The 25,117-nt window shown below is 47.0% G+C and overlaps 1 protein-coding gene across 1 annotated transcript in view; it reads right to left on the bottom strand.

Moving 5' to 3' along the window:
* Nucleotides 1-9,705: 9,705 nt before the first annotated feature.
* The window catches only part of ASB1 (ankyrin repeat and SOCS box containing 1), a 16,702-nt gene continuing 1,290 nt past the window's right edge, over nt 9,706-25,117 (bottom strand). Inside the window, exons 2-5 of the mRNA XM_026852420.1 lie at nt 24,960-25,106; nt 22,706-23,008; nt 17,023-17,408; nt 9,706-15,165 (exon numbers count right to left, since the gene is read on the bottom strand). Of these exons, the coding sequence (XP_026708221.1) occupies nt 15,032-15,165; nt 17,023-17,408; nt 22,706-23,008; nt 24,960-25,106 (970 nt within the window). The 3' untranslated portion in view covers nt 9,706-15,031. The remainder of the gene's footprint in view (nt 15,166-17,022; nt 17,409-22,705; nt 23,009-24,959; nt 25,107-25,117) is intronic.

The following is a 25,117-nucleotide window of genomic DNA, read 5'->3' as shown; positions in this document are numbered from 1 at the left end:
GGGGAGGTGGGGGGGTGGGACTGCTGGAACCCAAAATTATTTCAAAAGAAAACAAAACCTGGAAACATTTGCCGAGTGAAACCAGACTTTGGTGATTATTTTGTAATTATTCATGGTTGAAGGGACAGAAAAAACTCCAGTATTCAAATGTGCTTATTTGTTTGTTTGTTTGTTTGACTGCAATTGCTAATGGTGATGGTTAATGGGAAAAAAAAAGGAAGAAATGTGTGTAACTGACACAGAGCTCCTGCCCAATGCATTAGTTCCCAAGTCAACCAGCAAAACCATAGTCTTATCGCTATGGGCCTTAAGTGGACTTCATTTTCAAACCTGGGTAGCTGCCAGGAATGTCCCTATTAAAAAAAAAAAAAATATATCCTGAAGGGTTATGAGATACATTACCCTGTAAGCCATACTCCATCTCTGTTGTTGTCATGGAGAGCACAGAAAAAAGTACATTTCTTACTCATTTTTTAAATACATAGTTTTAAGAATTATTATGGGATGCTCTGAAATGGTTCCATACCCCTTTGCAGTTCTGCAATCTGAAAGAGATCTCAGGAGTCCATGTCTGTTTGTGAACAACAAAATTTGTTCCTTGACAAGCCCAAAGCAGGATGCAAAGTCTCAAGCTTCCCCTAATGTTCTCCTGACATCTTTGTCTGCCATCTGTGAATATCCGAGGAAAACTATTGTCACGCTGCCCTGCACATCTCTGGTTACAAAGAACAATTGCATGTATTAAAAAAAAAAAAAAAAAAAAAAAAAAAAAAAAAAAAAAAAAAAAAGGTTGCAAGCTCTTCCTTATTAGCAAGGATAAACTCAGCACTTCTTCCCATTGGGCAGATCTTGACTACTTTGCCCAAGCAGCAAAGACAAGCCAGCAGGACTACACACATCAAACATTTTGGTTGGACTAGATGATCTTCAAGGTTTTTTCCAACCTAGATGATTCTGTGATTCTGTCTTCAACAACAAAACGTAACAGCTCAGACAATAGTCCTGTTGGCTTAGGAGGTGACAGGTTTTCCCTATGTCCATCGGTGATTTAGGAACACAGATGCCCCTGACACCCAAGACATTTAAGTACTTCTTAAAACACCTATCTAAGCAAGAATGCAAAATTCTAAACTGTGGCCCATGCTCCTCAAACAGCAGCCTTGGACTAGATCAGACCAAGACCTCACAAGGTCCCAGATAAGATGTCCCAGGTGTGCCTAACAGTGGCACAGCACTTCCTACCACCCTCCTGGTTCCTGGAAGAGCAGCTACTGCCTGAGGCTGTTTGTGTTTTCTTGCTGGAAGCCATCCAAGCTGTGAACAAACACCACAGAGGGGGGCAGGGGGCCATGGAAACATCCAAAGCAACCTAAGACCTTTCGGGTTCCTTCCTAAACACGGGATGCTCATGCATAGAGCTCCGCTGGGTTACTCAGGGCAGTGGCACTGGCAGATGTGACAGAGGTCCCGTATCCTTCTGGAGTAGCAGTGGAAGACTTGGCAGCCTAACTCACCAGCCCTAACGTGGCAACATCTTTGAGCAATTGAATCCAATCCAGGATGTCTGAAATGTTTTTTCCATGCAGCGACCTTATCCCGGCCCATGCACATGAGACACTCAGGGAGGGTTGTGTCCTTGCCCTGCAGCATGGCATGGTGAAGAGCAGAGCACTGCCTTAAGCTACAGCCATATGGGTTTGGGTCAGAAATTAGAGAAAACTTTCTATCAGGAAAGACAAGTACAGGAATTAATTTTCTGGAGACAAGCTGGCTCAAGACTTCCTACCTGGCTGAGCAATCTGCTTTCCCAAGGAAGGAAGGTACAAGACAGGTTTGGGGCTCCTTGGAGAAAATGGAGGCTGGGGGAAATCCTGAAGGAGCCCTTCAAGACTTTCTGGGATAGCAGATGCTGACCACAGGAGCAGTAGCAGCTTCCTCATTTGTCCCTACCCAGGGGACCCTTGCCTGCAGAGGGGTCCCCAGAGCTGCGGCAGTGGCTGCTGCACCAGGGATGCTCTGCCTTTCTGAAGGGATCTGGACCCACCTGATGATCCTGGCTGGTCAGAAAGATCCCATTCAGGCAATAACTGCCAAAGGGGCATTTTGACAACTGCCTCCTTGCAGTCACCAACAGGCATTGGCATTAGCTGAATTTATAGTGAAGCTTTATCTGTTGCCTGCAATTCTAATTTGTGGTTCATAGGCCATAAAACTCCAAGTTTTCCAGGCAGCGGAAAAAAAAAAAAAGTGACGATTGACTGTTACTGCTGCTTCTTTTTTTTTCCACTAGAGCTGTTCCTTATGCAGTTGTAACCAAACAGTAACCAAATAGACTGTCTAATGGCCAGTGCTGTTTATTCCAAAACAGTATGGATTTCCCATTTGTAATTCAAAAACCATAGGGTGTAGTTTTCCTTGCTTGGCATGAAGCATGGTGGAGCTGCTAGGATACAGAGATGGTCCTAAGGAAAACTGTTCCTGCCTGAAGAAGGATCCATGAGAAATAAACTGCCTTTCACTTATGGTGAATAATGTATTTTTTAAAAGCATCTCCAGCCCAAGCTGTAAAACAGCCACTTGTTTCCCAAAGTGAGTATTTATTAGACTCTGCGTAGTTAAATCCTTTTTGTTCCAACTTAAAAATTCATTTTTCTTGCTCCATGCATGGCATCCATTTACACTCGAAATTGGTTTTTGAAATGAACTTCATCAATACCGAACTAAAAGGAAATAACAGAATTACAGAGAAATATTAGCTGTATTGTTTCATGTGAGACATAGGATAAAATCAGAACAAACTCACTATCAAACTGAAATCTGGTTGCCCACATAGAGCGCTGCAGTTATTTCTGCTTTTCTCTAAGGGGGTGTTTTATCAGGCACCCAGTCCACCACATGCCAACATGTGGCAACATAGTCTCACTGAGTTTCACCTGCCGAAATGCTGCTATTCAGGGGGCAAGAAGCAAAGTTCCTCTTCCTCCAGATCGAAGAGAAAATTTAGAAAGCATTTTGAAATTTGCAAAGTAGTTGGAAAGCTGCAGGAACCAAAAGGAAAGCTGGGGGAAAACACAACAGCTCAGAAGGATGGTGTTTGTAAGGTGTGGGTTTTTTCATATCCCCATGATTTCTGAAAGCCTGAAAAATGTTGGCATGTTTAACTTGCAAGGTAATGTTATTGCAGGGGAAAGCACCCAGGCTCTGGTGTATTCAGTGCTGGTGTATTATTCAGCGCAGGTAAGATCTGGGGTTGGGTCTTGCATTTCAAGAAGGATGTGGAGCAATGCAAAGGTGCAAATGAAGGCTCAGGAGAAAAGAACCATCGTCTCACACAGCACTATGTGCAAGCCAGGACCGATCCCACTCCAGCTATGGGAAAGACCCTGCAGGAAGGACAACCTGAGTAGGTGTATCATGTAAGGGCAATTTATGGAATATTTCTCATGAGGAACACCAAGAATTGGAATAAAATGCATGAGAAGAGGGTGAGTTTACTGAGGAGGATGTTCAATGCACATCCCTGGGAATAGGTTAGATGGGGAATACAGCAAGCATGCAGGCGAGTGCTGGAGTGGGATGGACTGGGCAGAAGCACAGGGTCCAGCCCAAGTGCAGCTCAAGGGACCACAAAGCGTTTTGGCAAGCGGACCTGCCCTGGGAGCCAAAGGGCAGAGCAGAGAAGCTTCCTTGCAGTCCAATTACCTCGGCGGGAATCTAAAAGATATTCCCATTGCCTGCGAAGCCGTGTGCCAAGTCTGGTGTTTGTTTGTGTCTGTGTTTATTTCTCAGAGAGTTTCTTTCTCTGCACCCCAGGGAACTGGCTGGATGCAAGCTCCGGCCTTCTCATGGAATAAGAATTAACTCCTGGATCTTGGCAGCACTGGGAAGAGACCAGCTCCTGCCGAACTGCACCCTGATGAAAGTCCCACAAGCCACAAAACACCCAAAAAGCAAACACTGAGTGCCTCCCATCTGCCTGGAGACCCAAAAAAATGGGGTGATCACTGTCCCGTAGCATTGTGTTGCATAGGGAAACCTTCAGCATTGCTTGGGGACCTGCTGTGCTCCCACTACAGACATAAGCATCCAGGCCACTGTGAACTTGAAAGGCCCATGATTCAAGCTCCTTGTCAAACTTGAAGGTGAATAGGGGAGCAAAAATCAAGAGCGTAAGGCATAGTACTCTCTCAGACATCAAAATAAAATGGTGTTTGCCTTAGCCCAGTTTTCCGCTGGGCTTTTGAATTCCTGAACTAATTAAAATCTTCTGGTACAAGTTGGTTTTGCTTCTCCAATGGACCATGCTGACTTGCACGAAAGGAGGCTCTGACCCATCCTTTCAGGGGCTACTTCTGTTTTAAGAGAGCATGAGTAATAGCTGAAACACGTGGGGACTTCAACATTTGGGGCAGTTTGGTGAAAAATCCTTTCTCCCTACCCCCAGTGGGGATAAACCAACGTCAACGCTCAGTGGTTCCAGGGAAATGAATCGCTGGTCTTGGACTTCCCACATGCCGGCATCACACATTCCTGACAGCAGTGAATCACACAGAGCAGACATGGCACTTGCCCACAGTGACCCAGCTTGGACTCACAGAAGTCTGGGCAGAGAGGGGGAAAGTGACACGAAGGAAAATACCTGAGTCTGACAAATACTGACAAAACAGGTCTGGAGGCTCCCAGGCTCATCCCTACTCATGGGACCTGGGCATTACATGTGCCTGAGCAACATTAAGCCAGAAAGCTCACTGCTCTTTCTTGCTGGCTACAGAGAAGATAAATAGGCAGCATTAGACACTTGAAAAATAAAATGCTGATGCACCAATGCACACCTAGAGGCATCTGGACAGAAAGATCAAGAATATCTTGCGAGCAGCAGATGCTGCAGGGAGGAGTGGGGCTGTAGACTTGAAACACCAACTGTTCAGGGACCAAAGAGGCACCCAAGCAACCAGGGCTGCTTAGTCAGCTCCATCTAGTAGCCTAAACCTTATTTTAAAGAGAGGTGGTCTCTGGAAGAACACAAGATCCATCTGACTTGTAATCTAATCTTCTAATGACATTCATGGCATATAAACTGCTTTCCATGGAAACCTATCTGCAGAATGATATGGATGCCAGATGCCTTGATTTAATCAGCCCATATAATATCCTTAGTTATGTTTAAACATCTGACCCATGCTAACAAGAACGGGTACTTCAAAGCCGGGTGAATCATTTTTCATACCAGAGAAAAGAAACATCAGAAAAGCCAAATTCACAGCGCACACCCATTGACGTCCCATTTTCTAACACGTTTACCATTTTCACTGACCTTGGGAATGAATGCATCACCAATTCAGTCATTTCTTCCAAACGCAGGGTGGTGGTGTCCATATTCCCACTGAACCCTGAAGAGGATATCACGTGAAAATATATCCAATCAAGGCTGCCCTGTAAATTTTGTGCTGGTTCGGAGTGGAATGATGCATATTCACCATGTTTCTCTGGCATTTTAAACGCTCTCTGCTGGGGAGCAAACACAAACCTGCAACAGTTCAACCAGCAAAGAGCTCCTTTCAGTGTTACAAAAGTCTGAATGCACAAATAACATTTAACTGTCCTATTTTCTGTCTTTGAATAGCATAGCAGTATGGGATTTATATTTACCTGCACCTCCTTTCTTTCGACCTCTCTCAATGCACGGGCACATACACAGTGAAGAGGAACAAGGTTCATGCACCAGGAATGGGAACAGTAAAACTTCCTAGAGTTGTTTGCTTTGGCACAATGGATTTTTGCCGACATGTTTGCATCACTCATAGTCTACGATGCATGAAATATTTAGCATTATCACTAAACTGAAAGTTTATGGACTAAACCCAAAGTTCACTGAACACCCAGCAAGAACAACTCCCAGCAAGAGGGACCAGACACTGTCTCAAGCTACAGAGTTAAAAATAGTTCTCAACTTTCAGATTTCACAGATGGCCTTTAGGCTACAGTTCTGTTTGAATGATGGGTGATTTGGACAGGACACTGCAGTACTGCATCATGAAGGCCATGGAGATGCTGCAGCAGGCAGGGAAAGAGCAGCTGGCATGCGTGAAGGTGCAGATAGAATCACAGAATCATTTAGGTTGGAAAAGACCTTTAAGATCACTGAGTTCAACCATAAACCTAATGCTGACAAGTCCATCCCGTCCAAGATAACCCACCTCCAGACTGGTGGCAGTTGCCAAGAAGAACCTGTGCTTTGATTCTTTGGCTTTAAGAAAGTTTGCACTAATGGAGGTTGGTTATTATAGAAACTGATATTGGGAGGGGAGCTAGGGTAATTGGAAACTTCTGCTTTCCTAGGTAGTATTTATAGGAGGCTTTATTGGTTGCTGTGATGAAGGTAAGGACTTGAACGCCTTTAAACAACAAAAAGTCTTACAACACATTTGTTATAAAGCAAAATCCTTTGCCAGCTTGACAAGAGGTGCATGCCCAAGTGCTAAGATGGTGTTAGATGTAAGAAAGATCGCTGTTACACAGCCACGAAGGCTCAAAGTCTGCAGCAGCTGAAGACTGAACCAGGCTCAGCAGCTTCGTCCTACCCAGCACTGCTCGGCAATTAAGTGCCGCTCAGAGATGCTACCAGGCACCAGCACGACGGAGGCTTTGTCGGTCATCTGTGCAAGATGGCACTGTGCTAATATGCCCTGGACTGCTTTTCAGAGCATCTATCCATGAATCTTGGTGGTGTTCAAGCAACTCCTGACATGCTTGGTATCTACTATAGCGCTCAATCTTTAATCTCATCCTAGGACAACGGGGAACAAAGAAAACAGGTCTCATTTAAAAAAAAAAAAAATTGCAACAAATGAATTTGATGTGTGCCCCAATTGAGACCAAGCTGCAGCTACCACTAGTAATTTGAAAATAAAAATCAGTAATTTGAAAACAAAATTAGTAATTTAAAAATAAAAATAAAATTAAAATAACTGCATCACAAGACTTTCTACTACAGACAGTGTCATGGAATAACATGGATATGATCAAATATAAGAGAAAACTTCCAGAAGCTGCTTACATACTGAAAGAAAATTCTTAATTGCTGAAATTTTCCAAAATTAGGACATGTTGGTAAAAACTGTGTTTTGTGGGAATTGAAACAAGGGATGGATCTATTATTATACTCCAACTGCAAACAAAAGCAGGCTCAGAAAGGCCAGAAACACCCAGAAAACAATCCACCCCACTCCTTGCACCTCCTTAATCTTCCGTGTCTCCAACTGGTACCACAGCTCGCAATGCCGTAAGTGTGACACCACTACACGGAGCTAGAAGCGCTCAGGGCTTTTAAAGCGATTTCTTCATTTAACTTCCAATTTATGAAGGCATTTTACCATCCTTCAACTCTCATTTTCTCTGAGCAAACGCAGACCCAGCTTTGCAAAATGTTAAATAAATGGATGTCGCCAAATTATTAAAATTAAAGGCAAGTGCAGAGTTGGCCAAGCGAATCATGGCTGGAAACCAACTTCCAAAATTCCCTGAGCAGCTTTCAGATGATTGTGGAAAGATGCCATCAAAGAAAATGCTGTGTCTGCAAGCATCACCTCACCCTGGTATGTTTGGAAAGCTTATAGAAAGCGTGTGCCATGGGGAGTGAACTGTGTACAGATCATACATCATTCTGCTACCTTCTGGGGGATGGCCGAAGCCATTAAACAATGGTTGTCTTACTTCATCTTAGCTTTATTTTTCTGACTTCCTAGTGACAGAAGCATCCTATGAAATATTTGGAGAAGCTTGTTCCTCAGGCTCACAGGTACTTACCACCTGCCACTGCTCCCTTCTCACAAGAGGCTTTTAGGCAAAAGCTTACTTGAACCTTGCAGTAACTCAGAGCCTTTGCTAACCATACGTTTGATGGGAAATGTGAATTTCCAGCATTTTACCTGTAGCTTTCAACCCATGTGAAGTATGTTTGGCCAGCACTTTCTGGGTTTGGACGTTTTAGTACCTTTTTAGGATAAGGATCGTGCCACACGTGAACTCCTGGCCAGGCACACTCAAGCTGGCTGATTCTCTGTTGGAAAGAATCGTTGTGCATTTTACAAACACCAGATGCTCAGTGATGGGAAAATAAAGCATACTTTCCAGTAAACAAAAGCAGATTTCATTTGTCTCTGAAGCATAAACAAAACCAAAAAAAAAGTGAAAAAAGTGCAAAACAGAACAGCACAAATCAGGCTCGTACATATGTGTCAGGGGGGGAAAGTGCTGAAAACAGCAGGAAACGCGTGTACCTGGAGACGGGTTAATGAGCTCCACAGTGCAACTATGGTCTCAGGGGCTGCAGCCTCCTTTCCCCAGCGCAGGGCTGGTGTGGACGCAGGAGCCGAGCACCCCACATGTAATGCCTCGTCTCTCAGGCACACCAGAGGCTGCAACTTGCAAGGGACAGAAAGCTCATCTGGGAGGGAAGACAAGCCTGAAGGAGCTGATAGGGAATGAAAAAAAAAAAGTTAAACAAGTAGGGGCTTCCCCAGCAGCAGATTCAGGAGTGGAAGTAACGTATGCTAGAGGAAATGCTTTGAGACTGCCTGAGATTTACTGCAGTCTTGGTCAGTTCTCATAGCCCAGAGCAAGTATTTGAACATCACACAGTGCAAGGCAAAATCTTTTCTCTTCCTTGCTGCTGCAGGACAGGGAACTCCACATTAGCTCTTAAGATTAATGAGTGCGAGTAATAAGGAAAATCTTGCAATGCCATTATATAAACCAAGCACAGACTCACCCATGAGCTCTTCTCCCCAGTCACACATGAAATTCAGTGAGAGGTGATCAGAAACCCAGCCTGTCTACTCGAGAGATAATTGAGAGGGGACAGGTTAATAGCATGCAAAATCACAGCTGGAGTCTAGCAGCCCTTTAAACAATTCCATGTTTATTGTCCTGAGGTTTGCAGCTCAGACACACAGATCTCTCCCAATTGATGATAAATCTGTTCTTTCTAAGCTGCAGCACAAAGATGCTATCGCTGACCCACCACCCAGCAAGTGGGTACCACGATGGGGCAGCTACTACACAGGTCTGGGGGCAGATGCAGTGGGAGGCAGGAGGGAGCCACTTCTAAACTAGAGGAATATCAAGGCTGGAGATGCTAGAATTTCAGATTAGGGCTTGTTTTGCTTTGTTTTTAATCACTGTAATTCCAAACCATCCGATCATTTTCTTCCAATTTAGGAGAAACTCTTTCTGCCTTTAGAGGAAATGCTGGCACAATCGCGGACAAACTACTCCCAAGTGAAAACAGCAGGAATCCTAAAAAAATGAACTGTGCTCTGGACTGGAGATAGCCACAGGGACTAAATCCTCAGGCACCAAAATGTTCTTTCTTTCACCTGAGCTGAAGAACACAAATCGTCAGGGTGTTGCAGGTGGAGCCCACACATCTGCTAACCCCTAGGAAGAACAGAGCAACCATCAGAAATGCTTGTGGCCTAACCTTGTAGGGAGTTTTCCAGTGAAAATGCCAGAAAATGGTAAATTATAAGAGTCAAAATATTCTGAGGAATCACACCAACTTCTGAGTACTTTCATGCCAGGACAAACTGAGAAGCTGGGTACAAAGAAAGCCAGCGCAGAAATGAGGGGTCTAAAGAGCCCTCTTCAGCCTGTTTTGAAGGACCAGGTGGAAAGCCAAGAGCTTTGGGCTGCTCTAAGCAGCAGTGGGTGACAGCAGCCACCCTGCACTGCCGCAAGCTGCCGTGGCACCCCGAGGAAAAGGCAGGCCAGCACCGCTGAGAGGACCTGTGAGCTTGTGAAAGAGGATCTGGGCCGCGGGGAGAGGCTCCGGAGCGGGGCCTCATCTGCACATTCACGATAGTTTACATTCTGTCTGCCATATCCCTCCTGAAAATTGTCCAGGGGTGGCAAGGCAGGAGTTGGCAATGGTGCAGGAAAACAGTGCCCAGTCCTTGCCTGTAACCCCCGCGCAGGCAGCACGGTTCTCCGGCCCCCTCCAGTGGCTACAAAACACGCAGAGTCGTCAGCTACAGCCTCCGAGGCCGGCAGGACTCAAGGCTTTTGCAAATCCAGTCCCTGCTCTTTGCTGCACAGAGCTGTACTCCTTCCCATGGTGAGGCAAATAATTAGGCAGACAGCCACGCTCTTGCACTAGAACATCTTTATTTGGCTACACATGGATCCAGGCCCACCACCGATACCTCCTGTCTGCCCTCAGATCTGATCTCACTGCTGAGCACAGTCACTTGACTCTGGGCAAAACCAACAGAGCACTGATCGGCACTTCTTGAAGTGGGACTCTGTCACCTCTATTCTGTCCTGGGCAGGTTCTTACACTGCTTCACCCGAACAGGAAGGGCTAAAAAGGTGCTGTATCTCAAAGGCCAGTTTTGGTGTAAAAAGTGCTTTACATGATTTTGGGGATGGGAAAAAAAAAACCAAAAACAAAACCAACACTTCAACCCAACAGATGATGTTCCTCTGCCTTTTGCAAAACTTCCAAAGAGCAGGAAATTATATTTGGGTACCAGCTACCAGCATTTCATGCTCTGGAAATCCCTCAATAGCAACAAAGACAAGAAGAAAGCCCACATGAAAAAGACTGCTTTGGATCTGCTTTGCTTATTCCAGATCTGTTTTGGTTCTTTAACCACTTTCCAAATCTTGTTATCCCATCCCACCCAAGCTTACAGCAAGGCCACACAATGCATGCTTTATATATTATGCACAAATATAAGAGGCATTCTTCAATACAGGGGATGTATGCTGCAGAAATGTTTAACTTCCCACCCATGACTTCACGATAGTCATCTGTTACTCATGCTATCTGAGCATGCCCCAACGGACAACATGGAAAAGAACACATTTACAAAAGAAAACACTCTGCTACATAGGAGGAAATGGTGAAGTCTGAGTTAAGGCAAAAATAAATGCTGTTTACATTGTGTAAAGATATATAATATGCACTCAAGATTTCATACTGGAAGACTGTTGTTTCTGGGGTTTAAAAAGGACAGGGGCAGACAGCCAAAGGATACAGGTTCTGGCCCGACAGGACAGGACACCAAGGTCTATGAATATCATGAACCTTTTGGGATTCATTTTTATCCCTCTACAGTGAAAATTCCAGATCTTCTAAGTCTGCGTGTTAAAGCACTTCACTTAGGCAAAGCTGGGTTTATGTAGCCTCAGCAATCAATTTACACAGGGACTTACTCTAACAGTAGTCTTTGCACTTACAGCTTAATATTACATGACTAGTCTCTCTGAGTTGGACTCCCTTCCATCCCTCAAGCCCAAAGAAAGACCATCCAGGTTTAACACTGAGACCTTTGCAGGAGGCACAGTTAAGATGGAAGTTGGATGGGTAGTCCAGGCAAAATGTCTCCTGCACTTCAAAGCTTTGATTCTGCAAATGTCCGATTGATTAACTTCAAGCTTGTTTGCTATTGGGTTGGGAGAACCATCCTTTGACAGGTGGAACGTGGGCTGGAGATATCCACAGTCAAGGGAATCCTTTGGACTCCAGATCAGTTGGATCTGAAACCTCATGCAGTCCTTCAAGCTTGAGGTCAAAAGCACCACCCATACACACAGAGGGCAAAGACCCCAGTCCCCACACGGCTTGAGCTTACCAGTGGGACCTGCAAAGGAATCGTATCAGTAGCGGGTGTTGACAGAGGAAGAGGGTGCTCTTTGCATTTTCACTCACATGGGAGTTAGGGTTCTGGGAGGGAGCACAGCTGCTAGACTGGTCAGGGTGCCAACCGCTGTCAATCCCTAAGCGCGTTGAGGGCAGGTCGGGCAAGGGCACACCAGACAACAAACCAAATACTGAAGCATCCATAATTAAAATTAAAAACAGGTCATCTGCAGAGGCTTAGCTTTAACTCTATACTCGAGTTACATCAGGCGCTGAGTTAACAACTAAATTCTCTGAATTTCTTTGGGTTACCCTCCATCATTCACACCATAGCTCCTTCCAGGTGGAGCCAGGTCTCCCCAGTGGAGCATATGCCTTCCACATCCATCCTACCACCTTCACCCAAAAAGGCACTAATGGGTGACCACTTTGCAAAACTGTATGAACAAGTCAAAACCAAGAGGGAAAAAAAGTCGACCCAAAAAAGCTGTTGCCATGGCATTTTCTCAAGACAACCTACCTCATTTTCTGCCTCTATACACTGGAGCTAGAGTATGTTCGGCCTGTGCTCCTGCAAAACATTATGGTTCCACCAGCAAGGTGACAAGAGGCTTTACAACCTGTTTGCATCTTTCAGGCATGTTAACACTTCTATAAAGCAAGCGCACAACTCTCAGGCAACATGCTCATGGGCTGCCCTGGCCTCCAGCATGGTGAAAACCTAAACCATCTGCAAGCCTGGAAAGGAAACAGTGCAAAACTGCTGCCTTCTCACCTTGAAAGCAGGCCTACAGCTACATATCCTTGCCATTATATCTCGTCTGATGAGGGTTCTGAAAGTATCCTTTGCTTTGGTATCTGAGCACCAAGTATAACCAGACTTTAGCCTGTTCTCAGCAGTGCAAATTTTGCCACCTTATTCTAAAATCAGTGAGCAATGTAAAGGGCCAGGTGAACCTTCCAGGCCTGGCCATGGAACTGAAATAGTAAGAAAAAATCATTTCTCCTGCCCTTCCTACTTCTCTGAAAGCATCTTGGAAAGGCACGTGTTCTTCAGCAGATAATAAAACATACAGAAAGTCCATTGTTGCTTACTGAACTCCACCCTAAACACATCCCATAATGGGAGGACCAAAACTCAACTGTGATTTTGCATGCATTTTTGCCTCTGGAAAAAGAATATTTTGTAACTAGTGTCAAGACCTATGGGGCAAGTCCATGGGGAAGCCTTGAGAATCTGGTCCTAGAGTGGCAGGATAATAAGGGCTGTTGGCCAAAGGCATCTGGAACCAAAATGCAAGGTAGCTTTAACAACCCCACTTCCCTGTTACTGCAGTTGGGCAAGGAGAAGAGTGACCAGAGCCAGATCCCACTCCCAGGAGGGGCTGTCTTACTGTCCTTGCCATCCCATGCTTAACTCAGCTCTCAACAACAGGTCCCCAGGCACTAATATCATTACAATAAATAAATGCCCAATATCTTTGGGATCACATCTGGAAAAAAATACCCTTGTCAACTGCATGAGTATGGGAAGAACATCTGACAAAGAAAAATTGTCAAAAAAAATCAACTTGTAACACAGGGACTAGAAAGAACTTGAATCAGTAAACTAAAAGCAAGCACCAGTTATCACCTGAGTTTTTATCCAAGATCCTGAGGGACCATCACCTCTGTCCTCCTAAAGTTGCTATTTTGACAATGTTTCCTACGCAATGACTACGTCACTACCTTTTGGAGCTGGTTGACCCTGAGATCCTGACGAAAGGCTGTCGACTCACTGCAGAATGCCACTCTTCTGTGAGCTTGTGACATGAAGGTAAACAGCAATGTAGAGTCACTGAAAATCGAAGGAGCCCAGGCTGCTGGATGCAACACTACATTTAGAAGCACATAACCTCCTATCTCTTCAAGAAAAGACAAAAAAGTCCTTTCTTTTCCCTTTTCCACAATGCTGGTAGAAACAGTATGCAAACTAAAAGATCTGTTAAGTGGTTAGATCTGGGAGGGTTTTCTCTGGTCATACTGCCACCGTGGGATGTGGAGCAAAACATAGGTAGGAACTTCTATTTCTATGCACTGTGCATTGCCAGCTACTTTACCGGGCCTTCAATAACATCATAATCACTGCAATATTGCAAGCAGGCATCTAGAGATCATTTTGGCGACTTTTTCTTCATAATCGCACAGATATATTCACAGGCATTGCATCAATGTGCAAATCCAGCCCTGCAACACAACAGTTTAATTTAGCAACCCCTCCACTGTTGCTCCTGGTCACTCTCAAATATTCTAACCCATTTTACAGTTAACAGAATATTAATTTAGGCATTGCTTTTCCAAAAAGTACCCTAGAAATCTTTCAGGTTCACGTGCTGGCTTCATCTGAGTATCACAGTTCTTGTCCCACAACCACTGCCGTGGCAACTGAGTCATTGGGATTGCACCCCCACAACAGGCTGTGTAGTTATATCAGTTTCCAGAGGTGGAACTACCTTTTCCTCTTCTCTCCACATTTTCTCCTTCACGCTGTGGCAGCGGTCACGAGACTTGACCCAGTCCCAGGCAGTCGTGAGGAGGGTTGGCCAGCCCCTGCCTCGTCCATCACAGTGCTGGAGGGAGAGCCAAGCCGCTGCAGCAGATCTGGTGCTCTGTAGAAACGACTCAGACAGGATAGGATTACACATTCTGCTACTCTCCCATCTGCGCGATGGGGCCTCTACATGAAGAAAGCCAAGTCAGCAGCTACCTTGCAGCACGTAGAGACATGGATACAATTTTCCAAGTAACACACAGCACTGGACGGGAAACTTGATGCACTTCACACCAGAAGAGGACAGAAGAAAATACACCCACTTTTACAGCAGCAATCACAAACTTCATACGGAAGAGAAAGGACAGGTATTGACGGCAGAAAGAGAACAGTGCTGTTGTAAAACCCTTACCAAGGCGAGGAGAGACTCCCTTATATGCTCTAGGAAGAGGAAAGGCTTAAATATGGACGCTTTCCCCACGCAGAAGTGCTGCTGAGACCCAAGGTTTGTGTAACACAGATCAGCAACAGAGGTAGAGTCATAACAAACAGACATATGCTAACAGCTATAGGATATATTGTATTTGCTCATGTAACAGTCACACACACTTATCGGTCTCGTTGCCCAACCAGTTACAAACAAGACATCACCAGTTAGATAACCGGTAGTTTAAGAATAGACACACAAAATCACTGCACCCTAAATTTGGAGGGGAAAATCACAGGGGCAGGGAATTATGTGCACTCCATGAGCAATACAGTATTTCACTGTTGGGGAAGAGTTAGGATTGGCACCTGGCTTTATCAGCGCACAAATTTACCAAATCAAACTGTCCTGGAAAGCAGCCAGTTGCCCTTTAACTGTGTTCGTGAAGTAAAAATTGTTTAATGGGGTCTGGGACTGGAAGGACATGGATCAGATCCAGACGAGATTTGCCAAGTATTCTTCGTACAGCTATGCGGCAGAGAGACAAGAGGCTCCGGGTGCGGCCTGCAGTGAAGAAAGCAGAGAAAAACCTATTGAGGGACACAGAGAGGAAGAAAGAGGGATAACAGCATGTAAATTGTGCCGTGCTCTGGCTGACAGATGAGGAGTCATTTACCCCTTCCAAATGCTGAGGCCACGTCCTGCACAGCAACACGAAGGCAGTGCAGGAATGCTGAGAATGCACACATCCTTCCCGTGAGGAGGCCAGACCTTTTGGACAAAGATTTGGAGCAATGATAGCTGCCACACAGGGAAGCTTGAAAGGGCAAGCTGAAGACTGCATGAGGGTGTGACCTGCAGGCCAGGATTCAAGAGATCACTGCCAAATCCACACCAGGGGAAGCCATGAGAAGATAATTTAAAAATTATGCGGACCTTATTTTTGTTCTAAATAGCCCCCCGGGAATCAACAGCATTGACAGTAAGTTCAGGCCTTATCCCAACTTTCTTTTGAGTCCATGGAGAGCTCTCGAGCACAGGCACAAGAGGATGGTGATATCCATGTTGTTTCAGGAACTGGACTTCCAAGGCACCACTCCATTATCCAGCATTGGTCTACCTGAGAAGTCCCATTTGCCTTCTAAGCCCAGGCTTAATGGAAACCACCTGCTCTATCTTATGTGCATCTCTTCTCAGCAGAAGTCCAGGCAGGTTTAAAAACCAGGCATGTGAAAAGCTGAGTAACTTTGGGGTGGGGGTTGGGAGTTGTATCCCACATCCTGAATCCCTTTCAAATTTCTCTGGAGTTTGAGAGGGAAACCCCACTTCCGCCCCTGGTGCAAAGCTCTGGCCTTCACCAGCTGAGCCTGGCGGTTTTATGAGGTGCTGCCCTTGCTGGAACAAGGGTGCACACTGTATTGATGTTGCTTTTGTTAAAAAGAGAAAGAAATAGCAGGTAAATATAGGCATGTCCAGGCCTGAGGCTCTGGTTTACTTCTTCTGTAAGTCATTTGCTTCCCAGAAGATGTTAAATTCAAAAAGCCAGCTTTCCCCCACCTTTTTCCACAACCCTCTGAACTCCCTCCTGCCACTTGCTACCACCATTTGTGACTTTACTTCCCAAGTAGCCTGTCCAGAGGCAACTACCTCTTGGGTCCCTCCCTGGGCTCCCCTGAAGAGCACAGGCTCACTCAAGAACAGTGAAAGCACATCTGCATGGCTCTGGAGAACTGGGTCTCACTGAGTATGTCATAACCTGCCTGTGGCTTGTGAACCCAAAGCCCAGCTCTAATAGGAGCCCACTGCCTAAATCTTGTCTCCAGCTGCCGATGACACGGTTATGCAACAGAGAAACATAAAAATGGCAAAGTTACAGAGGTTGGGCTGCTGAAATGGTTGGGCATCATTAGTACCTGAATGTCTCAAGAGGGAAAACACCCCATGAATGTACAAAATGCAACAGGAGAGAAACTGGGAGTCCAGCTGGAGGTTTATGGGTTAAGACATCATTGTTGACAGAGACAGAGGCAGAGCTGCTTGGCAACGCTGAAGATCTGTGCCAGGGAGGTGCAGAGACCAGCCCCACAGTCCTCTCCTGCCCAATGCCTGCCTGGCCAGCAATAGCTCTTTGGGAGCCATATTAGGGTGGTGAAGTCACTAATGCTTAGCTCAACAGCTTCTTAGACCCCAGTTCTCTTTTTTGTGTTAGAATTGCCTTACACTTTTAAGCAGGTTTAACCTGTTTACAGGATCTTTTTGCACTTGGCTGAAATAACTTGAACTGACAGACTCAGAAAAGGATGGTAACGCCCACCCTATCACCTTAACAGCTCCTAACTACCAAATAAACTTTCCAAAGAGGTCTCCTGAATCCAGAGCTGGAAAAAAACAGCACCACTGTAGTAAGTCAAAGCCACTTACCCCTTGCTTCTTTGAACACCTGCAAAGCCTCAGGGTTGACTCTAACTCTCCCTGTGGATTCAACTCCCAAGGCCTCCACTTTCACCAGGTTCAGATTGGCTCCAAAGTCAATCAAGAGGTGAACGAACGCTGCTTCACAGCCATGCCGCAGGACAGCGTCCATCACACACACTGGGGAGCCCCGGGAGAAGCCTTGGATGTTGATGGGCCCGCAGCAGTTAAAATCTGGGTTGGCTCCAGCCTGGAGCAGCAGTCGGAAGCACTGGAGGTTGTGGTAGGCAGCGCTGATGTACAGTGGGCAGACCACCAGCGTGGTGAGGGGCCGCAGGGAGAGGCTGGGGACCCGGGAAGGGAGGTGGTGATTCACATCCACGTCTGCACCATACCTGGGTGGGGGAGAGAGAAGAGCAGAGGTTTGGAAACAAGGGCAACAGCACCAGAACTGCAGCCCAAAATGAAAAAATGGCAGGGGATGAGGCTGAAGAACAGCCGGAGGGTGAGCACCCTGCCTGTCTTTGGTACCTCTGAGGCCCACCACCCAAGAACCACTCGTACCTACCCTCAGATGGGCCTGGTGGGGCTTCTGAGTGGGGACAGTCTATCCAGCATACTCTGATCTTCAAGAAGCAAAGCTGTTTCTCTGCCTGCAACAGCCCGGGCTTCGGAGAGGGGAGAAGCAGCTGAGGAACATCTTTCCTGGCCCTCCTGAAGGATGTGCCAAGCACGGCCTTGGCACAAGGGACGGCTGAGCCCTGAGCCAGCACCACGTAATGATGGATGCTAATAAGCTGGTTGAGGAGCGAGGATGTTTTCAAATGACTCAGCTGAAGAGATGCAGTGAAATAACTTCCCCACCAGGATAAAACAGGCCAAAAAGCTATACAGGCAATCGATCTGACTGTCACAAACATCAGGGAAATGGAAACAGAAATCTGTGCTCAACAGCAAAACACGCATGACAAAATCCTGCTCCCGAAGGAGCTGGGGTGGTTGAAATCCCATCAGGGCGTCTAAAAGCGGCTTTTTCCCTAGTATTCAGCTCAGCTGAAGGGATGTACCCGCCAACTCTGAGCACGCAGGAAACTGGAAAAACACAGAATAATTGTGTCAGACCTTCTGCTCTCCCCATCCATCCTGCACAGCTCTGTTCACGGGTCATATATTATACTAGATACCACACGAGAGATTACAGTTCACAGGCCAGCTCTCCAGGCACTGAAGGGGAGACCTCCATGAGCTGCAGCAGCAAACCTCTCAAGCCTTTTGCAGCTGGCTTCTGCCTCACCCTACCCCACAGAGAAACCCATACACCTCATCTTTGCCCCACAGTGTCCCAACTGCTCCATAAGCCCTGCAGCCAGAGCAAAGCAGGCTCAGGCATACTGTGGTGCAAAAGAGGCACGCAACCAGGCTTAAGCCCTGCTCAATGGACATAAGTGTTGTCACGAAAAAGAAGCAGCACCCGCAGCATGCTTCTTTTTGGTAAGTATAGATAGCACCAAGTTGTGAATGAGCAAAAGACAGGCTTATTGCCTTTGGTTCTTTTCATTTTTTTGTAGGCAGCGAAGAATGCAGCCAAATAAATGGGAACAAAAAGGCCAAGTGTCACTCTCTAGAAAAGCATGAAAATTGAAAAATGGCAATGCTGCAGAAAGAAGCATTTATTTCCCCCAGGCTGGGTAACACCCAAGCAGTGGGGACACTAACTCCATCTACTTCACATGCAGCTTAGATGGGAAGAAGGAGGGAGACAACACAATCCCCTAAGGAGTAGCTGTTTTTTTAACTGCAACACTGCAGATCAAGCAAAGCCCTGTCCCTTCTCCCCCCAGAGAGATTAAAGGTTCCTTCACGGCCAGTCCCCCTCCCAAAATTCCAAACTGAGTATTCAGGGAACTAGATTTTTCTCTCTTCCTAGATAGCATTATATTCCTTTCTGCAGTTAATAAAAAAAATAAGGAAACCACCTGGGGACAAAGCCTGCCTCAAGGCAAGCTCAGTTCTTGCTGAACCCAGTAGGGGCCGGTCCCTATCCAGCAAATACTTAAGCAAACGTTTCAATTCTGAGGATGGGAATAGTCTCATTTAAATTAAGCACACACATAACAAGGGCCAAGGAAACTTGTCTAAGAGTTGCAAATGGCATGCCAGTGCATTTCTACCCCAGAGCACAAGAGCTCCCAAGCATGAACATCTTGGCTGAGATCTCATGAGACCAGTGGGGTGGGAAAATGCAGAAGGTCAGAGCTAGGAAGTAACAACACTACTGAGTGTGAGGTAGTCTTCACACCAGCCACAGGACCAAGCTTCACTTCCCAGGCCAGGCAGCTGGCCCAGATATCACTGCACACTAAGGGGATGCTCCCATCTTTTGGGGACTTTCACAGCACTTTGCTGAATCTGCATCACTTCACCTATGTTGCAGCACAGAGGGCTAAAGGAGGAAAGGTGTCTGTTCTCCATGAGCAATCACACATGTAGCCTGTAGATAAACCTTTTAAAATCAGACTGCACAAGTATTTGGTGAGTCATCTGTGCTGCTGTGGGACTTTCATAGGGCTGTTGCAGGGCCACTGCCTCCTATGGCTATAGTCCTGACCAGACAGCAGGTATCACTTCATTTCAGTCCTTTTTTTTCCCATTACCATCATCAAAATTCCAAGTGAAAACCAATTCAAAGCAAAATACCAAATTCTACTTTTATCACAGTTAGGCATGCACCTGAGGCATCAAGGTGATTTGTCAGATAATCTCTTTTCCAACATTTTAGTGTGGCAAAAGGATCCTCTCATGCTTAATATACTGGGTCAGCCCTCAGTTACACTGCAAGTACAGTGCAACAGTCTGATCCCATCATAAGCTATTAGGAAAGTAATCTATACCCTGGCAATATAACCATAAATATTTTTGCCAGCTGTCTTACAAAATGGATCACCATTCCATAGCTATGTGTGTACTTACTATTAATGGATACCGTTTCACCTATTGCTTGGTTAGCTAGTTCAGCAACTGTAGTAGTATTCAGGAATCCTGACTGTGCTATCATATGATTTAAAAAAAAAATGAACCAGGTGATGTTTAGACACCTGCAGCAAGGATGACTGGGTTGGGCTTTCTCTTCAGGACATTGAGACTCCCTCCAGGTGAATATGCTGAAATATTTCCTTATACCTCAGCGAAAGTGTCCTCCTCACTGCATTCCCCCTGACAAATCCTTTAGATCAACATTTTAAAAATCTCTGAGTGAGCTTTGTAACATAAGACTGAATTTTAAAGTAAGCAACTCCAAACAGATCTGTGAAATCTGTACTCCGAGATATTTGAAATGTTGGGCAATCTGACAATTTGGTATTAGCTTAGCAGCCTTGGGAGAGACCTTGTCTAATAAAAAGATATTGGACAAACTCCAGTTAATTTTTAATCCTGAAAGTTTTCCAAAATCTTGCTTTTAATATTGCTGGCAAGGTATCCTGAGTAGACGACACATAAATCAATGCATCAGCTCTCCATGTGCTGCTGAAATACCATTTGCTACATTTCACCCTGCTTTAGCGGATACATCAGGGGATATTCTTGGGAATGCAGCATGTGAGTTGAACCCTACCAACAAGCATGTGGTGATGGGGACATCCTCAAAGCTTGCTGAGAAAGGAGCAAGGAGGGGGGACCATCTCCCCTTCCTTCCACTTGCCAGCTTCCTTAAAGCTGCACTTGCATGAAAATTAACTTCCCCACAAGCAAAAAGGAAAGGCGAAAATCCCCAAGTATTTTGAAATTTTTCTATTCAAATCTTTCTGGCTGTTGTTTTCTAGCATTTGAGGTCATTGAAGGGATTCCTTGGAGAGCGTTTCTGTATGAATCCAAGTACACTTTCTTCTCTTTTACTATTTCTCTCTACAACTTGTATTTTCCTCTTACGATCCCTTACTATTTGGCATCACTGGCCCATAGAGTTGTTCAGCATGGTCCTTTACACAAAAAGCTTCCAAATTAGAAGAAAGGAAGTATCACAGAACACCACTGAGGACAAAACTCAAATTCCCACAGCTTGCTGCTAGACCTTGAGCCCACTCACTGCTTGTGCTGCAGAGGGAGTTTCCTGAGGGATAGCAGGTCACCAGTCACCCACCCCCAACTAAGGTTGGTGGTCATCACCTCATAGCAATGGCCATGACTCCTTGTCCCAGAGATGCCACCCCTTCGACAAGAGCTGAGCCTCAGGTGTCTGGCAAGGGGAGACAATCCGATGCCGCAGAGGGTGTCCTAGTGATGGGCAAACACCAGGCAGCCAAGAACAGCCAGAGGCGGTGACAAGCATCTCTCCTCCCACGGACAGAAAAAGGTCAGACCAGAAGAGCTAAGCAAAGGAGAGATGTGTTTCCAAACAATTTTTGGTTCTCTGGGGGATCTATCCCACTCTTAAATACAGCCAGGGGCATGGAGCTGGCAGTCAAGATGGAGGGGGGGGGGAGCGGGGGGAAAGATAGTTTTTAAGATTTGGATCTGATCGAAGAGTGGATGGTGGGCTCAGAAACAGAAACTCCTCTCTTGAGATTTGTCTTAGAAACACAGACATGGGAGTCACACAACAGAGCACAGAGCTGTTGTCAGGGCCAGGCGATGGGGAATACGAGGATGTCCCTTCAGGCACCTCTCCACCCTCTCCCCTGTGCATCTCTTGGCCAGCTTCACCAGGCCTGTGAAGGCCCTGGGCACACAAGGAGGGAACGGATGCTCTGAGCCCCAGAAAACCAGAATCATCTTGGTTGGAAAAGACCTTGAAGATCCTCCAGTCCAACCATGACCCCCACACTGACCGTTCCCAACTCTGGGTTTAAGATCCCTCAGCACTGGCTCAACCCGACTCTTCAACCCCTCCAGGGATGGGGACTCCCCCCTGCCCTGGGCAGCCCATTCCAACACCCAACAACCCCTTCTGGAAAGAAATGCTTCCTAAGAGCCAGTCTGACCCTGCCCCAGCACAGCTTAAGGACATTCCCCCTTGTCCTGGTGCTTGTTCTTGGTTCAAGAGACTCATCCCCCCTCTCTGCACCCTCCTTTCAGGGAGCTGTAGAGGGCTATGAGGTCTCCCCTCAGCCTCCTCTTCTCCAGACTAAACCCCCCCAGTTCCCTCAGCCACTCCCCATCAGACCTGTGCTCCAGACCCTGCACCAGCTCCGTTGCCCTTCTCTGGACACGCTCGAGTCATTCAATGGCCTTTTTGGAGTGAGGGGCCAAAACCTGAACCCAGTCATCGAGGTGCAGCCTCACCAGTGCCGAGTACAGGGGTGAGATCCCTTCCCTGTCCCTGCTGGCCACGCTACTGCTGACACAAGCCAGGATGCCATTGGCCTTTTTGGACACCTGGGCACACTGCTGGCTTCTGTTCAGCCAGCTGTCAATCAAACCCCCCCCCCAGGTCCCTCTCTGACTGGCAGCTCTCCAGCCACTCCTCCCCAAGCCTGTAGCACTGCTGGCAGTTGTTGTGGCCCAAGGGCAGCCCCCGGCATTTGGCCTTATTGAAACTCCTCCAGCTAGCCTCAGCCCATCGCTCCAGCCTGTCCAGGTCTCTCTGTAGAGCCTCCCTTTCCCCATGGGGGAAAATATTCCGAGGGAAAGACAGGGAGGTAGAGCCAACCCTCTTGCCACCAGGACCATCTCCAGCAGGCACCCAAGTTCTCACCTGATCAGCTCCCGGAGGATGTCTGCCCGGCCCACGCGCGCCGCATGATAGACGGGGGTGCTACGGTGATGCCGGCTGCCGTTGGGGTCAGCCCCAGCTTCCAGGAGGATCTTTGCACACTCGAGGTGCCCGTTGACCACGGCCACGTAGAGGGCGGTTTGCCCCTTCACGTCTACCAAGTCGATCTCAGCCCCTTTGCGGAGGAGGAAGTCGACGCAGGGGCCGTGGCCAGCAGTGGCGGCGATGCGCAGTGGCGTGCAGGGCAGCCAGCCACAGCACCACACCGACTTCTCGTTGATCCGGCTGGCATCAGGGGAGGGGAAAAGTGTCGGGTCAGAGAAGCCCTGCTGCCACCTTGCACCACCCCACCCCCCCCAGCCCCCGAGGAGAATGCTAGGAGAGCCCAAACTGCTCCCTTGAAGCTTTTCTTCCTCGTTTTTGGCACTTTATAGCATCCCTGAAAAGTTCCTGCCAATAACCTGACTAGGTGCTGCACATAGGTAGTCAGAGACTATGACACATACCAAAGTAGTGCCTGGAAAATGGGCTTTATCACAGGTCTGCTGTGTCAGGAGCTGCACATATGCACAGTGAGGGACAAACACTGCCTTTCAAAACTCAGTCAAAATTACCAATTAAAAAAAACCACTCCCTGCTCCCTTTTTACAGGGAGATGTCCCAGATCAGCAGTGACCCAGCTGAGGACCACAACCAAGCTGTTCCAAAGGGGACAGAAAGTCAGCAAAGCAGCAGGGAAACAGCAAAAGGACATGAGAGGAGGGGAGTAATGTACAGAAATGCAGGCATACACCCGTATCAGACCACTGGCAACATCCACACCCAGACAAGCACCATGGGATGGTATGCACACAAATCCAGGGAAACAGCCCTGCCAGCAAGGAGCCAGCTTGGGAGGTACGGCCATCCTGCACTGAAGAGCGTTAAGTAGGCCGTTAGCATCTTTGTTGGATGGCTGTACTGGCACTAAAAGCCTTTTCCAGTTTACTGAAAGAGATGGCTCTAACTGGTGGCTACTTAGATCCCCTCCCAAATAACCTTTAATAGCTGTCATGTTCATCCAGATCTCAGGTTAACCCTACAAATCTCACAAACATTCAGACTTCACTCCCAGATTCCCTGCAAATCACTGTGGGTACCATTTTAGCAGGAACATGCAGAGAGGAAGGGATTATTTCAAGGCCAATGTAGGCTGGCAAAAGCGCTCTTTAGCCAGCACAGCAGTGGATTTGCTCTTCTAGCTCACTCTATGCAGGCCCACGTAACTGGTACAGGACAAAGCAGTTTTTATACAGTGCATTTATAGAGTTTGCTAGGAGAGCAATGCCTTTTTTTTTTTCCAACCATGTTTTAGGAAGAGGAATAGTATAAAACCCACATCAAGCCCTCAGCTGTCAAGTCTTATGATAAAAGTGCTCCCTTTAACCTTGGAGGTTTGGGGATCTCCACGCCACACCTACTCCCAAATTCAAAGAAGTCACTTCTCTGCTCACTCCATCACCTGTGTGATGGTGCTGGAGGTCCAGCCCTCTTCTCACCAAACTTTTGCTTCTTCCTGCAGGGAAGGATGCCTGGCCCTGCTGCCACTGTGTTCTCACATGGCATGGGACAAAAATAAGGCAAAAAATCTCAGACCAAGAGTCCAAATTGCCCCAGCTGCCCAGGTAGCAGAAGGGGGGTCTGGCTCATTCTCATTTTTGCTTAAAGGGCACTTTTTTGAGGCTGGGAGATATTTTGCACTCTAAGCAGTTTTCTCCATGGTGCAGGAAAATTAATTAACTGTCCCCACAGTCACAGACTTAGCACTGGGCAGATTTTGTAACATAGGGTGTTTCAGGTTTATATTCGATTGTAATCCCTTTTGTATGTTTTTCCCATTATACGCAGGCTCCTATTTTCGTGGTATTATATTTCTACCCAGATTCTGAAAAGGGCTGGTGCATGGCTGCCACATTCATGAACTGACGTGAGATTTGCCTCTTGGGAGACCACAGAGGGGATGACTTTGGGGGGTGAGTGGAGCATCCTCCCAGCCTCTCCCATAAAGAGGAGCGAGATGGGGGGGCCCCAGAAGAAACAGACTGTGGGGATGGCATGAGGCGAGCGGCCCCAGGGAGTCACTAGCCAAAAATCGTTCCAGCGGGACCTCGCACCTGGCTTCCCCCTCGTCCCCGTGAGGGTCTCCAGAGGCAGCGCGGAGGGTGCGGGCAGGGCGGGTGCGAGGAGCCCCCCTCACCTTTGGAAGCTCTCCTCCTGCAGCAAGCTCTTGAGGGTGGGCAGGTCCCCCACGTAGGCCGCGTCGTGCAGCCGGGTGTCCTCGCAGTGCTCGATGGGGTGGTCGCAAAACTGCTCCCGCAGCCACTCCTTCAGGTTACGACCTGCGCTGGAGAGAGA

This window comes from Athene cunicularia, assembly GCF_003259725.1.
Source record: "Athene cunicularia isolate RWA chromosome 7 unlocalized genomic scaffold, athCun1 chr7_part1, whole genome shotgun sequence".
In the NCBI taxonomy this organism is placed as follows: domain Eukaryota; kingdom Metazoa; phylum Chordata; class Aves; order Strigiformes; family Strigidae; genus Athene; species Athene cunicularia.
Note: the sequence above shows the minus strand (reverse complement) of the source record. Positions and strands in the feature narration are given on the sequence as shown.